The 14,549-nt window shown below is 35.5% G+C and overlaps 1 protein-coding gene across 7 annotated transcripts in view; it reads right to left on the reverse strand.

Annotated features, from left to right (window-relative positions):
- Rbms3 (RNA binding motif single stranded interacting protein 3) overlaps positions 1 to 14,549 on the reverse strand; it is a 1,373,556-nt gene that overhangs the window by 249,968 nt on the left and 1,109,039 nt on the right. For all 7 annotated transcript variants that reach the window (XM_010638264.3, XM_033757090.1, XM_033757089.1 and 4 more), the window contains one exon: positions 4,613 to 4,770. In XM_010638264.3, coding sequence (XP_010636566.2) covers positions 4,613 to 4,770 — 158 coding nt within the window. The remainder of the gene's footprint in view (positions 1 to 4,612; positions 4,771 to 14,549) is intronic.

Below are 14,549 nucleotides of genomic sequence, written 5' to 3' on the forward strand. Positions count from 1 at the left end.
TTTTAAAAAAAAAAAAAAAAAGAAAAAAAAAAAAAAAAAAAAAAAGCCAACTCACAAAATAAAATAAAATGTCTGTAATTTCAGACACTATTTAGTGCTTCTGGAACTTTAAAAAGCCTGTAAATGTGCTGACTGTGCACCCTACTGGGATTCACATCCATCCTTTGAAGTTCAGTGTTTTAAATATAAAATGAAGATCCTCCTTTCACTTTGAAGAGATGGTTATCAAAGAAGTTTAATGTAGAGCTTGTAAGTGAATAATAATAGGGAATTTTCTTTCTAATCAAAGGAATTTAGGACCTCTTGCACATGAATGCAGGACCACATCTGACAGCTAAAAGTGACCAATGTACATTGAAAATAAAGCCCACTCGAAGAATTATTCAGATTTTGTCCTGTTAGATAATCATAAATTCAAGAGAGGTGCACAAAACTTTACTAGACACAATTATAGGATAGTTTTTCTCATTCTCACAACTCAATACGAAATTCTTTTAATAATTCTTGTGGTACTGTGAATTTTTGAGGAAGAAATAATTTATAAACCACAGCATCTGATGCTACTGTAGTTTTCTCTAATATTCTAGTACTCTGTTTCAGAAGCATCTTGTCATCGTCTTCCAATGTTCCCTGCATGTTGCCATAGTGAAAGAAAGAAAAAGAAAGGAAGAAATTGAAGAGATTTAATTTAATTTAATTATCATCAAAATTTTACTAAAGATACGTTCTATGTAAAACAATTTTGTAGGTGCTGGAAATGGGAGGAAGGAGAAGAAGCCATGGTCTCTACCCATGAGAGACAGGAAGAAAGATATATTCAGAATCAAATTACATGTGACACGATGAGGCATCAACAGGTGTCATTTCCATTTGGAAAAAATGGACAACTGTGGTGCAGTAGTCCTTAAAGTGGGGTCCCCAGTTCTGTACTGGCAGTGTCAACTGGGAACTTAAGTTTGGGTCCTCCCCTAGACTTACTGAGTTTCCTCCCCTAGACTTACTGAGTTCGAAGCTCTTTAAGATTGGGACTCAGCAATTTGAATTTCTAAGGATCTTCCAGATGATCATGTGATCCAGTCCTAATGCAGTTGTAAATTTATTTTCTAAATTTTACAGAGCAGCAGAGTCCCTTGAAGTCTTATCGATACAGATTACAGATCCCTGCCGATCTCACCATCAGCATCCTCATTCTAAGAGTCAGTAGTAGAAAAACTCCTTATGTTCTAAGGAGTTCTTAGGTGACGCTAAAGCTGCTCACTTGAGAACTACATTTTGAGAATCACTGTCCCGAGACATCTGCATAAAATCCAGTAATTTTTTCACTTGCTATGTACTATTCTTGGGAGATTCAAGAAAAATGTGACTCAAAACAACTTATCTGTTTTGCGGTTCAAAGGGTGAGCTCTCAAGGACAGCATTTTGAAAAGAAGGAACTTGTGCAAGGATTAGGTTGTAAGTATTAGATAGTTAAATCAATAGCCATAACTGTCTAAAAAATGCGGAACAAGTTTAAACCTGTAAGGAAGTAGAAATTTTGGCCGATTTACTTACGTATGGTGGAGCTAAGGTTATTTTTTCATTCCCTATAATTAGGTTAATTAGTAAGGTGAGCTTACTCCTTGAAAATTAAAGTCTAAGTTTCATGAAGAATGAAATATTCATTCTGAATCAATTTTCTGGTGTCTTACAACACTGAAGTAGACTCACATGTTCTCTTTATTTCTTAGGCATAAGAATACAGTGCCTTGACTTGAACCTATTTTTTTCTTTTCAATCTACTTCCTACTTTCTGAAATTGACAAATACATGATTTAAAGCACAGAGATATAAGATTCAGTAGAGGCATGTGACTGCTAACTCCTATTCAAAGCTTAAGCTTTTAAGAATAAGAACTTAGCTATTCAGAAACTTAATAGAATGGTGAAATACACCACCAATCTACCAATCCAACAATGACAAAAAGGAAAATAATCATGCAGTCCAATGGGTCAACACAAAAACTAAATACTGAATTAATTGCAAGTATGATACATTTTAGTTGAAAGAGCTAAACACTATATTTAGAGGAGTAAAGCTTTGATAAGACTGCCTACACTTGCCTAGCCTAGGATTGGAGGTCATTGAAGGATTCTTTGAAGAGAAATGTTCAAGTCAGAAACAGAGAGCTGAGGAGGCAAGAAGCCAGGAGAACAATTGCGGAGACTGTCAACAGTCAAGATGGGGAGCAAGTGCCCTGGTCACTGAGGCAGGAAGAGTCAAGGCTAGGAAGGTGAGGGATGCCGGGGTTAATGCTGGAAAGGCTGGCCACTAAAACCACCCAGGCCGCACTAAAGGATTGTAAACAGGACAGGAAAATGATTAGATTTGAATTATAAAGCGCATGGTCACTGTCTTCTATACGCAAAATGCCCTGGAGAAGAAAGTTGCATTCAGAGAAGGGATAAAATAACAATTTAAAATTTCTACCTTTCCTCAGTTCCTAAAGAAAACTAATTTTGTAAACTTTAGTTTTCCATGACATCATATGCTATTGCTCAATTTTAACCTTACAATGTATATTATTTGGCTTTTCACTTAGAAGACTATGCTTCACTTTGAGCAAACTAAAGTAGGCAGCGAAGGTCAATATGAAAGAGCTGAGACTTTGGTCTTCAGGTTATCAGCACTTCTGCACACCCTCCAAATTCATGTTTTGCAGTCCTAACCCCAGTTATTTAGAATGTGAAGATATTTGGAGACACAACATTTAAAGGAGTAAAAAGGAGTCCCTAATCTGACATGATTCTGCCCTTAGAGGAGCAGATTAGGACAAGGATATGTGCAGAAGGAAGCCATTATGAAAACACAGGGAGGAGAAGAAGCCCTTCTACAAACCAAAGAGAAGGATCCACAAGAAATCAATCTGAAGACATCTTGCTCTACCCTTCAGAATTATAAGAAAATAAATTGCTGTTACTTACCCGGTCTAGAGTATTTTGCCTTGACATTCCTAGCAAACTAACATTTATGGTAACAATGAAAAATTACAACAGATTTTAGGGATTATATTATCCCCTCCACACTTTTTTTTTGGTATTGGGAATCGAACTCAGGACCTTGCACTTGCCAGGCAGGTGAGGCATCACTAAGCTACCTCCCCAGTCCAAGGGATATATTACCTTGATGAATCAGAAATGTATTAGTTTCTCAATAGACATGCAAATAAAGGAGAACTAATTAACTACTGTTTTTGGAGGGCAAAGATGGGGGGAAAAGCCAACAGAATGTGCATGTCAGGTGAAGAAAGACATAGCAGTCATTTTGGAGAACTTCCACATTGTTGAGATTTCTGAAAGCAGACTCTACAGTACCAAGAGTGACTACCTTGGCAAAATTCAGAGACCCAGTTGGTGTCATCCACTATGACTTATCCATGAAAATCAACAGTTTCTAACATTCTGAAAGCCCGAGTGCCTCAGGCGTGCTTTCAACAGAGGAAGAATTTCTTTATTCTGCTGATTTTTACTTTAATCATCAAGTAGATATCTTATTTATGTCTACTGGTCTGCTGTGTGTAGAACATTATGGAGAATGAAAACAATTTGAAGATGTGCTCTATGATCTCAAAAAAAGTCAAGATAGAGATCTCTTAACATTTTCATGATATTTGTTATCATCCAATGTGGGTGAGAGGTTGGTTTAGAATGCTATTCCAAGCAACGACAGGGCTCATCCAAGGCAAACACACCTGCCTGGGTGTCCCAACTTCCAAAAAAACCCTGATATCTTATTCACTCATGTCACTGCTAGGCAGAGATACACAGAAGCACACTAAGTCATGGAGATAACGATTTTAATTTTCTTTTTTGTCATGGAGAAGTTTCTTTACCTTTGTGGTTTCATGAAATCACAGCAGGTACAACTATTTTCACTTTATTCCTGGCTATCATGCTCTTTTGTAAACTTTCTCTTAAAGTTAAAATGAAAACTACTCTTTCTTTTCTTTTTTCTCTTTCTTTTCCAACCTTGAAAGAATTACAATTTGATTTTTCTGTTCTGCCCAGAATATAAAAAACACACAGTCCAGTACCTTTTTGACACAAAAAGCTCCTTGGCCTCACTTTATATTTCCGTGTTCCTTGAGACTTTCCCATCACTGTTGCTTCTCTAAACCTTTCTACTCTTCTCCCTTCTCCCTACTGAGAAATCTGCTATTATTCTTTGCAAATCAATGCAAATAATTTGGTTACTTTGTTTACCACAAAAGCTCATTTGCTTTGAAATACTGGATATTTACTATCCCTGGCTGTGGTTGGCACTATCTGATTTTGTTGATCTACAAACACTGGAAAAACTGGGAAGTAGGTATGCCAATCATTGGGATTTGAGACTCATAAACATATTCTATGTGCATATTTTAATAAGCACAATGTATTCATAACTAGGTTGGGTTCTTTGGCTTGAAGCAAAATAAAGAGAGATGACAGATTTGATAAGTTGTTTTTAAATTCTATTTGATTTTGCATTGTGTATTTTTTGCACCCTAGAATTAGAAAGGAGTGAAATGAGATAGTAATGATGAAAAAACAAACAAACAACAGGATACAGACAGGTTGCACATAGAGAGTTTTACCTAGCAAAGCCGACGCCTCTGCTGACCCCATTCGCATCCCTTAGTATTCGTGTGGAAATGACGTGTCCAAATGGTTTGAGCATATTCTCCAGTTCTTGCTCATCCATTGAAATTGGGAGGTTCGAGATGTATAGATTTGTTGGGTCTTGCTCTTGTTGCTAAGGGAAAAAAAGAAACAAGTGCAGTGAGTTCTGAATACGGAGGAATGTTGCAGAAATGGAGATGGTTTTGCTTGAATTACAATTTGGATTCTAATCTCCCAACATCCTTCTGTGAGTGTACCATGGAGAAACTACTTCTTACTAAATTCCTTTTCTGTGCAGAATGTTTTTCATAGATCTCAGCAATGAAAGCCAATCTCTCTAAAGGAGCCAGGCTCCTTTAGAAAAGATAATATACTTGCATTACAGGAGAGCTCAGGTAATATGGATGCACCCTTTATTTGTGGGGTATATGCTCCCAAACCACCAATAAACTCCTAAATCCACAGAGTTCCTGAACCCTATCATGTGATGCTTTTCCCACCTTAACTGAGTTCTTATTATGTATTATGGCATTAACTTTTTTTGTTTAAGAAACAACAAACTTTGATATGATCTCTTTTTTCTTTTTCACAAGTTCATGGATAGATGAGTCATTCTCACTATAGATCTTAGCAACACCATTATATGACTTTTTTCCCCTTAAGTTAGGGACCTTTGTCTTTTCACTTGAAGGAAGCACTATTCAGCTTCTTTTTGACCTATCTGAATTTCCAGCATCAGGACTGTGGCACATTTTGGCCTTTGTTAAGTAAAATAAAAGTTACTTAAACACCAGCACTGCAGTACAATTTCAGTGATCTAATAACTGAAACAGTGACTAAGGGACTAAAGGGTCATTAGTATATATTGCATGGACACACTAGACAAAGTCATAACTGACAGTCTTGGTGGGTTGGAGCAAAACATGGAGATTTCTCTATGCTACCACTCAGAATGGCATGCAATTTAAAACTTATGAAATAGCCAGGTGTGGTGGTGCATGCCTGTAATCCCAGCACTTGGGAGGCTGAAGCAAGAGAACCGCTGTGAGTTTGAGACCAGCCTGGGCTATATAGTGAGTTTCAGGTCAGTCTCAACTACATAGTGAGACCCTGTGTCAAACAAACAAACAAACAAACAAGTAAAACTTGTGAATTATTCTCATAAAATAATTTTGGGGATTTTTTTTTTTTATTTAACATCTTCAGTCTGTGGTCAGTCATAGTAATTGAAGGCCTAGAAAATAAAATCATTAATGTGGGGTTTGCTACTGTACTCTTTTCTGTAGCTCTCATAACTGCTTTTACTATTACTGCTCTATCATTTCTAGTAAATGATATTACATTTAGTGAGGCATTGCTCTAAGCACTTATGAGCATTATTTTACTTAATATTTCTAGTAAATATAATCACAACTTTATAGATGACAAAGCTGATCCCTAACTTGTTCACAATACAAAGCTCACAAGTGTCAAAAGGTAGATATGAAACAAATTACCCAGGCCCCTCAGCTTCACCGCGCTTCTATACCACCTCCCACGAGATCAGTGGGTCTGCTAGTAGTGCCCTAGCTGCATCATGAGCTGCAGGATTACCTGAGAAGTTGTCGGAAGCACCAACCCTCTGCGCCCACCTAGAACTGCTAACTCAGAAACTCTGCCCGTTGATCAAACAATGTGTTTTGACAAGCCCTCCAGGTGATCCTAACAACTGCTTAAATTTGAGAATTTCTGTCCTAGACCAAGCATAAATGTTTCTGTGCAAATGAGAACATGATGTCTATCATTTCAAATTCAGCAGCGATAGTGCTTACACAAGCTTTGTTTAGTAGAATGGAAGCCAAGCCACAATTATTAATGTTACCTCTATGTGTGAATATCCTCTAATTCATACAAGAACTAATAAGTAAAAAGTTATATTGCCAAAATAAAATAACCATGACACGATAATCACTAATATCAAAATATAGCACACACTCAACTTTATCATTATATTTTAACCAAACAATAACCTAAACTTCAAGGATAAATAAAATGTTAAATTGGACATAGAAATTCTAAAAATTTGCTAGAGTGAAATGACATCATATCATTAGATAATGTGCAGTTATACACACAGTGAAAATTTATAATAAACAACATTCTAATAGTATTTTATGTCAAGAAAAATTTTAGTATTAAACTAATTTGATTATTTTAATAGCTCTATATTCAGGTCATAATACTTTTATTAAGATTTGAATATAATATATCATCAGGTTCATTTTTTAAAACTTCACTTATTTTTCAAGATTTTTCACCATAGAAAATAGTGAAAATCAACATATCTATTTGAAAAATCCAAATATAGCTTTAAGTTTAGGAATATTGCATATATAGAAAATATACAAGTCATCGTCTCATCTGTGCACTCATTCATCATCACCACTAATAAACTACATGACCCTAGAAAGGAAATAGACATAATATTATCCTTTTCTTAATGTTTATAGTAAGCTTTTTTGTTCTTCTTCGTCTGACTGGTGAAAAAGAGAAAAAGTTTATATTTCAGAAACTGAATGTAATATCGAACCTTATGTACATAAAACTTTCAACTTTTATAGTATTTCACTTTCCATCACTTATTTTAATCTTCCCCTCATCACTCCAAAGTTAGTTTGGCAAATATCGTTATACTTATTGGATAATGAGGAAGTGGAGGCATGAAAGATTCATCATCTTGCCCAAGGACAATTTGATAATTAGTGACAGAGTTAGAATTAGATTTTGTGGCAGTTTCCTATCTTAGAACTAGAATTCAGTGTGTCTTTTCCCATCCTACAATTTCCTAAGCTTCAATCATTTGCATATCAGATCTTAGCAAATTTTCCCTGGCACATACTATTTATTTAAAAGTCTTCCTCTAAATCAACACACCTTTAGGGCTTGAATAAACTTATTTAAAAACATACTTGATGTTGCTACCATGACTAAAAAGACAGTGTTGCTATAAATAGGTTACTACATCTAAGAATTATGAAGAAATTAATGTTATTAAATCATAGTTAGGTACTGTTTGTTTGCAGAGGGCTTTGTCATTCCTGACTCTTGGTTGCAAGGGGGATTTTTAATTAAAAGAGGTGCTAGAAGCACATTAGCAGTGGAAAGAGTTTTTTGTAAATAACTAGGAAGAATCAAAATTGAAAAAAGAACAAATTAACAACTTTTTATGATGTAATTTTTGAGCCTTGCATGCCTACATCTACTCAAGTTCCATGAAAAATATACCAAGAAATACATACCTCCTCATTCCCACCGTAGCACCCGAGAACTAACAATGAGTGGGTGTCATCACATGCAATGCCGCCATGTGTTGGACTTTGTTTAATATTCTGCACCCCCTTTCCCTTCATGAAGGTAAATAACCACAAGCAACCCATCTCACGGTCCCATATGCAACAGCACATCGGTTTGTTCTAATCAAATCAATTTAAAAATTCCCTAAGTATTGCAGCTTCTCCAAATGACGTAACATAAACGTGCAGAGTTTAGGACATAAGGGATTGCCCAGGAAGCTATTTTCTGAATCGAAATTCAAGCAACAAGGACAATTCCTTAATCTGTCTTCACAGAGACAATATAGCATTGGATGGGGTCCTTCCTTAATTTGTATGCACAGAAAGAATACAGCTTTGGGCAGTGTTATTCATGAAGTAATTCTGTCCTTTGAAATGCAGTATTAATCTGAATATGTTGGTTGACAATAGAACTTGAGTTCTGTGCAGAATGAATCTTAAAACCACATATGAGCATATAGTTGCACTTTCAGTTTTATTTACATATTAGATAAAAATTGTCATTTTCAAAAGTTTGACTGGAACTATGAGTAAATGAACGCTTTTAACTTTTCAAATAATTTCTCATGGAATAAGTACAATGTAAAAGAACTTTTAAGAAAAATTTCTTAAGCCACATTTTTAAGAACAAGTAGTTCCATAATGTACCTAAGGGCACATTTTGTCAAATCTTACCATTTAACAAATGGAGGGAATAGAATCCAGGGGGGTGATGAAGGCTGACACAGGGCCATTCAACTAATGAGTGTTTGGGTGGAAATAGAGCCTTTGTCCTCGTAAACCTGATGCGACATTTTCCCCAATTCATGGCAGTAACTTTATTATAAAAATTCAAAGAGTAGTGAATAGCAATTCATGATTCAAATGACTCAATACAGATAAATATTAATTATCTCTGAATTTCATGTTTTAGTCACATTTGGCTATTCATCAAATTAGTTTTAGTGACAGAGGTAAGGGTAGAAAAAAAAAGAGCTCCTAGTTCCTAGCCTTAGCTAGCGTTCTAAACATGACTTCTAACTGAATACTGTGTAGTGCATGGGAGTTTTTAAAAGTATAAAACTACAAATCATACATTCATTACATTTAACTAACCACGTCACCACAAGTAACTGCCCTGTTTTGCCCTGCTACATGTTTTCATCTGTGTAGAGTTTTCTTGATGTATTATTTAAATTTGTTAAAATTTATGAGAGAAAGAAGAATATTCTCTTTATTGTTATTGGGAATAGAGATTTGTTATTTTACATTGGACTATATAAATAATTTTCTTCATGAAATGACTTCTTTTTCTCCTGGCCTTTCTTGTATGGAAGCTGTCAACAGATTTGATGAGCACATACTCATTTCCCAGCAAGTAACAGGATCTCAGAACTTGGGAAGAAGTAAAAGTAACCATGCAGATGAAATTTATGAAAGAGAAAAAATTCATGGCTCATATCTAGATCAAAAGCTGTATCTGGAGCTGTGCATTTTGAATATGCATTATGGTTGTTAAATGAACACTATTCTGGAAAAGGCTATTAGCATATCAAAATTTCAAAACTTAATAACCATCTGATAATGCTGATATTTGAAGAAACTACAGTTAAATGTTAAGGAAATAATTGGTATTAAAAAGAAACTTCTGAGCAGTGTTTCTCAAGCTACTTTATTGGAGACCATTCTTATTTTTAATGCAATAAATTAATAGAGAATGAAAGCATTAGCAAAATGCAAATTCCATCTTTTTATTATTTTATCCAACAGATATAATGTTACTGCTTGGGTTAGTTGTCATGTTAATATCAAACTTTATAAAAGGTTTTAAATGTTTATTCTCAACTTCTGAATTCATTCCATTATAGACTGATAGCAGCCAGCAAAATAAATATGAACAGTACTGTTTTAGGGGATGATATTCTTATTTTTTATACTACCTAATGTAACATTTGATGGATCTTATCAAGTTATTACTTCTTTCTTACTTTATACACTACCAAGTCCTTTTCAAATCTTAAAATTCTATATGGCCTGTCTACAGTCATCTTTAACTATTAAATAGGCAAGTGTCTCAAAATGAGTTGTCCTAAATAGGGGGGGTAACAACAATCCAAAAATATCCTGAGGAAGTTTCAGTCAACGCCAAAGCAAAAACTTAACTGAAGATATTTTAAAAAATTGAAACCACAAGGTATCACCTCACTCTGGAAAAAAAAATGGCTATTCTTAAAAAAAGACTAACGATAAGTTTGGTGAGGTGTAGAGAAAGGAAACCTTTTCACACTGTGGTGGGAATGTAAATGACTACAGCTATTATGTAAAACAGCACAAAGTTTCTTCAGAAAGTTAAAAATAGAACTACGACATGACCCTGCAATCCCACCGCCGGGTCTATATCTAAAGGAAATGAATTCAGCATGTAGAAGGAACATCTTCACTCCTTCATTTATTACAACATTATTTGTAATAGCCAAGAAATGGAAAGGACCTTAGTGTTCATCAACTGATAATGGCTAAAGAAAACACGGTACATATAGGTCATGGAATACTGTTCAATCATAAAGAAGAATTAAATACTGTTATATGTGACAACAAGATAGAACTAGATATCATTATGTCAAGTGAAACAAGCCAGCAACAGAAAAACAAGTACCACATGCTCTCACTCATATGTGAAGTCTAAAATAATCGATCTCAAAGAAGCTGAGTTTAGTGTGGTGGTTATAAAAGGCTTGGTAAAGTTGATTGATGGGTGCTAAGTTGTAGTTACAAGGGGCAGTTGAAACATATCATGTGTTTATATTAAAAATATTACAGTAAAAGACATATTGGCATTAACCTCTCTCAAAACTCCCTTTGATTCAAATACACTTATCCCTTTGTTCTTGCCACTTTCTGAAGCAGTTCTGGAAATCCTCTTTCATGAGTGTCTGTATGAGAAGTGATAAAAAATATGCTGAGTGCTACCCAGTGGAAAGAGAGGCTCATAAAACCATGTCAGTGCGTCCTCATCCACTTTATTCACTGCATTTGGCACTGTGCAACTTCTGGGTTTTACACAAAGTTAAAATGAACATGAAATGTAAATGTTTTGAATGGATTCAGAACACCTGTGTAGCTATAGCCGTGCAACTAAAGACATTAACCAAAAAAAAAAAAAAAATCAAAAAGTGACAAGGATGATGGGATAAATGCATCAAAGCAAGGGGAACATTTTGAGAGGGATCAGTCTCAAGGTATCTTTTTCTGATCATCTAAAAAATGTTTTAGCATACTCCTCTATTTTCTGATCATATGTAGGAACAAGTAGCTCCCTGTGGTTTTGCACAGTAGGATGACTATTCTCAATAATAATGTACTGTACATTTCAAAAGGCCAGACAAAAAGAATCTTAAAAGTATTGACCATGAAGAAATGATAAATATTTGGGAAGATGGGTTTAACTTGATATAAATATTACACAGTGGCTATGCATATCAAAATATCACATATCATCCCATTAATATGGACCCTTTTTCTCTTTTTATCGATCAGTTAAAAAGAAATTTTATAGAAACCAAAACAAAAATCTACCTTGAGAGGAATATTCAGATAGACTGAACCATCTCGTACAGAGCAGAAATTTAAAACATTGAAAATATTCTAGCGAAATTTTATATCATCTGGTATTTTATTCAGCCATATTATATAAGTAGGAAAAGCGCTATTCTATGAGCTATGCAAAGAAAACTGGTTCTGGCATCATAAGAGGACACATGACTGGCCAGCGCAGAAGTGATCTTAGGAGAGATATTTTGAATCCTGAGCAAGACTCAGAAGATTGCCTATAAATATTAGTACTCAGAGGCATATGCAGTAACACATGTATGAGTTAATTTTATGTGTCAATTTGACTTGGTCACCAAGTGCCTATTTGACCACAGATTATTCTGGGAGATCCCCTGGGATGTTTTTGAATGAGTTTAACATTACAGTGGATAAACTATTAAAGAAGACGATCCTACCTAATAAACCTGGGCATTAAGCAATCAGATGAAGACAGACTGGAGTATAATGAAAAGGCTGGCCCTCCTGTCACTAAGAGAGAATTCCTGCTCACAACCTCATTTTTTCCCCCCATGCCATCAGACCCAGAATGGACTGTCAACTCTTTCTGGGTCTGTGGTCCACCTGCCTCTGGACTAAAACTACACAGGTGGTACTCTGGGACCCCAGCTGGCCAACTACAGATTTAGAGATGAGAGAACACACCTTCAGTGGTCCTAGTAAACGTGTCCTCTCTCCTCTTTGCTGAATGACCTTCACTAACCTCTTACCTCCTCTGAAAGAGTGAGGGTGTTTTCTCTTTTACTAATTCAACATTGTGATGGAACCAGGGGAAGATGATAATGAATTTTTCTTCCTAAAACTTCAAAAAAATGTTTTTCTTAAAATAATGAGGAAAAAATTCTGAAAAACACATTTTTACACTAAACCTAATTAGTTCATATTTGACATAAGCGCAAAACTGGCAATGAGAGTTTGTGTCCTTCAGTTTAACTACAGGGTTCAATTCCAGAAAAGGAACAGCAGGAGAATGAAAGTGAAACAGGGCCCAGGGTGCCTATATTCTACACCAGGGACACCCAGAGCTGTTCCTCGAGGCAGGGGCTGTCTTTATTTCTAGGTCATGTGAGCAGCCCCAATCTGAGACGAGCAGCGCATGCGCAAGGGATCCTCTCGAGGCTACACGACTGACCTTGAGTCACTTGTGGTCCAGGGACAGGTAGCCAGGTTGGGTTCCTGGCTTTCCTTGACTTCTCCCTCCACATGCACCTCATGAACTGGAGCTCAGTATCACCAGTTATCAGCCCTGACGTGATGGATTCTCCTGTGAGAAAATGCTAGATTAACATTTCACAATATTGAGCTCTCTCTATAGTGTTATTGTAATATATTACGGTATCACAAAGATGTATAGTTTCAAACTCAGAGTTCCGGTGGTCAAAAATGAGAAAAGGAAACAAAACCATAGAGAATTACTCAATATTGTAAATAAATAGCACATTTTCTCAGCCTCATACATGGCTATGAAGGAGTTCGGGGATATCTGTTTTATCTACTGCTATGAATTCTAGGGGAGGAAGTTGTCACCTGATTCTCCTTCCAACAACTGTGGAATTATTGAAATAGCATAACTATAGCCATAAATTTACTATGATATTCTATTAATTTTACGTAGAATAATCACCACCACAGCTCATACAAATACAGAACTGATGCAGGACGTTTTTGTGTCATCTGCCTAGAATATGACAGCTTAGACTAGTTAATGCTCAGATTTATATCTGGTCTATACATAAATGTGCCACTGAGATGCAAAAGATGTTAGGGTCATGAAGTTCCACTCAAGGACAGTCATTCCCACTCTAGTCTACAAAAATGACAGCCACAGAACAAAGCACAGATGAGAATTCCTGGAATTCTGTGACAGAGCTCGCGCAAAGAATACCATGTGCCAAAAGATTAGGGCTAACAAACTTAATTAAAAACTAGAATCCAATAAAATAACAAGTAATATTTTGAATATAATTATATCTGAAACATTTCATTGGAAATACACTAGAAGTATTCATTTTCAAATGGGAATGATGCTTTTACAGAAATTAATTGTTAATAGTATTTTTACCTCTGAATGGCATAACGCTAGCTAGTGTTTACTCTGAATTTACAAAGTGCCAAATACTATACTTTAAAGTAATTTAGATTAATTATATTTTCTTGCTTAAAATAACCCTAGAAATAGATTCTATTAATATCTCCATTTTACATATGAGGAAGTTGAAATTGTAAAGGAAAACTATATAATTGCTCAAGGTCACACAGCTGTTAAGAAGTCCCACTAGAATTCAAATACAAATTGATTTGAATCAGATGCATGAATACAGTGTATATCTAATGGCTGGAATACAATTTTTTTTCTGAAAGATTAAAGTAAAGCTTCATTGTTGGTTGGGTTTCTACAGATGTTCAAGATTAAACTACCTAGTAATACAATCCACCTTCCTAGGAATATGAGTCTTAGTCATAATGGAGAAATAAATCAGCAAAAGAGGACTCAAGGTTAAGTCTTATTTTGAAAGCTGGAGAAATAAAACTTTCAAAATTACTAAGGAAAACATGCCTGCCCAATTTTAACTTCTATTGCATAAGAATAAATATAAACATATATGTTCATTATGTAGGAAGTGAAAAACTACAGCTTTGTATACAACATATTCTCCTGTGTTGTCATTTCACTTGAGTCTACTTCTATTCCTAAATTTTCCTGTCAGTTTCACAGGGATCTGGCTCTATCTGATTCTTAATATATGCATGGAGAAAATGTAAAATTGTGTGTGTGTGCATGTGTGTGTGTTACTGAGGACTAGACCTAGAGCCTTCACCCTGAGCTGCGTCTCTGGCCTTTTGAATTTTTTTTTTTTTTAATTTTGAGACAGAGTCTTGCTAAAACTCTAAATTGGCTGTGCTGGAGGAGAACTTGTGATCCTCCTGCCTAAACCTTCCAGAGTGCTAGCATTACATGTACATACCACCTTACCCATCTCTGCTTTCATCT

Source organism: Fukomys damarensis, unplaced genomic scaffold (genome assembly GCF_012274545.1).
Source record: "Fukomys damarensis isolate Sample0158 unplaced genomic scaffold, DMR_v1.0_HiC HiC_scaffold_28, whole genome shotgun sequence".
NCBI lineage: Eukaryota > Metazoa > Chordata > Mammalia > Rodentia > Bathyergidae > Fukomys > Fukomys damarensis.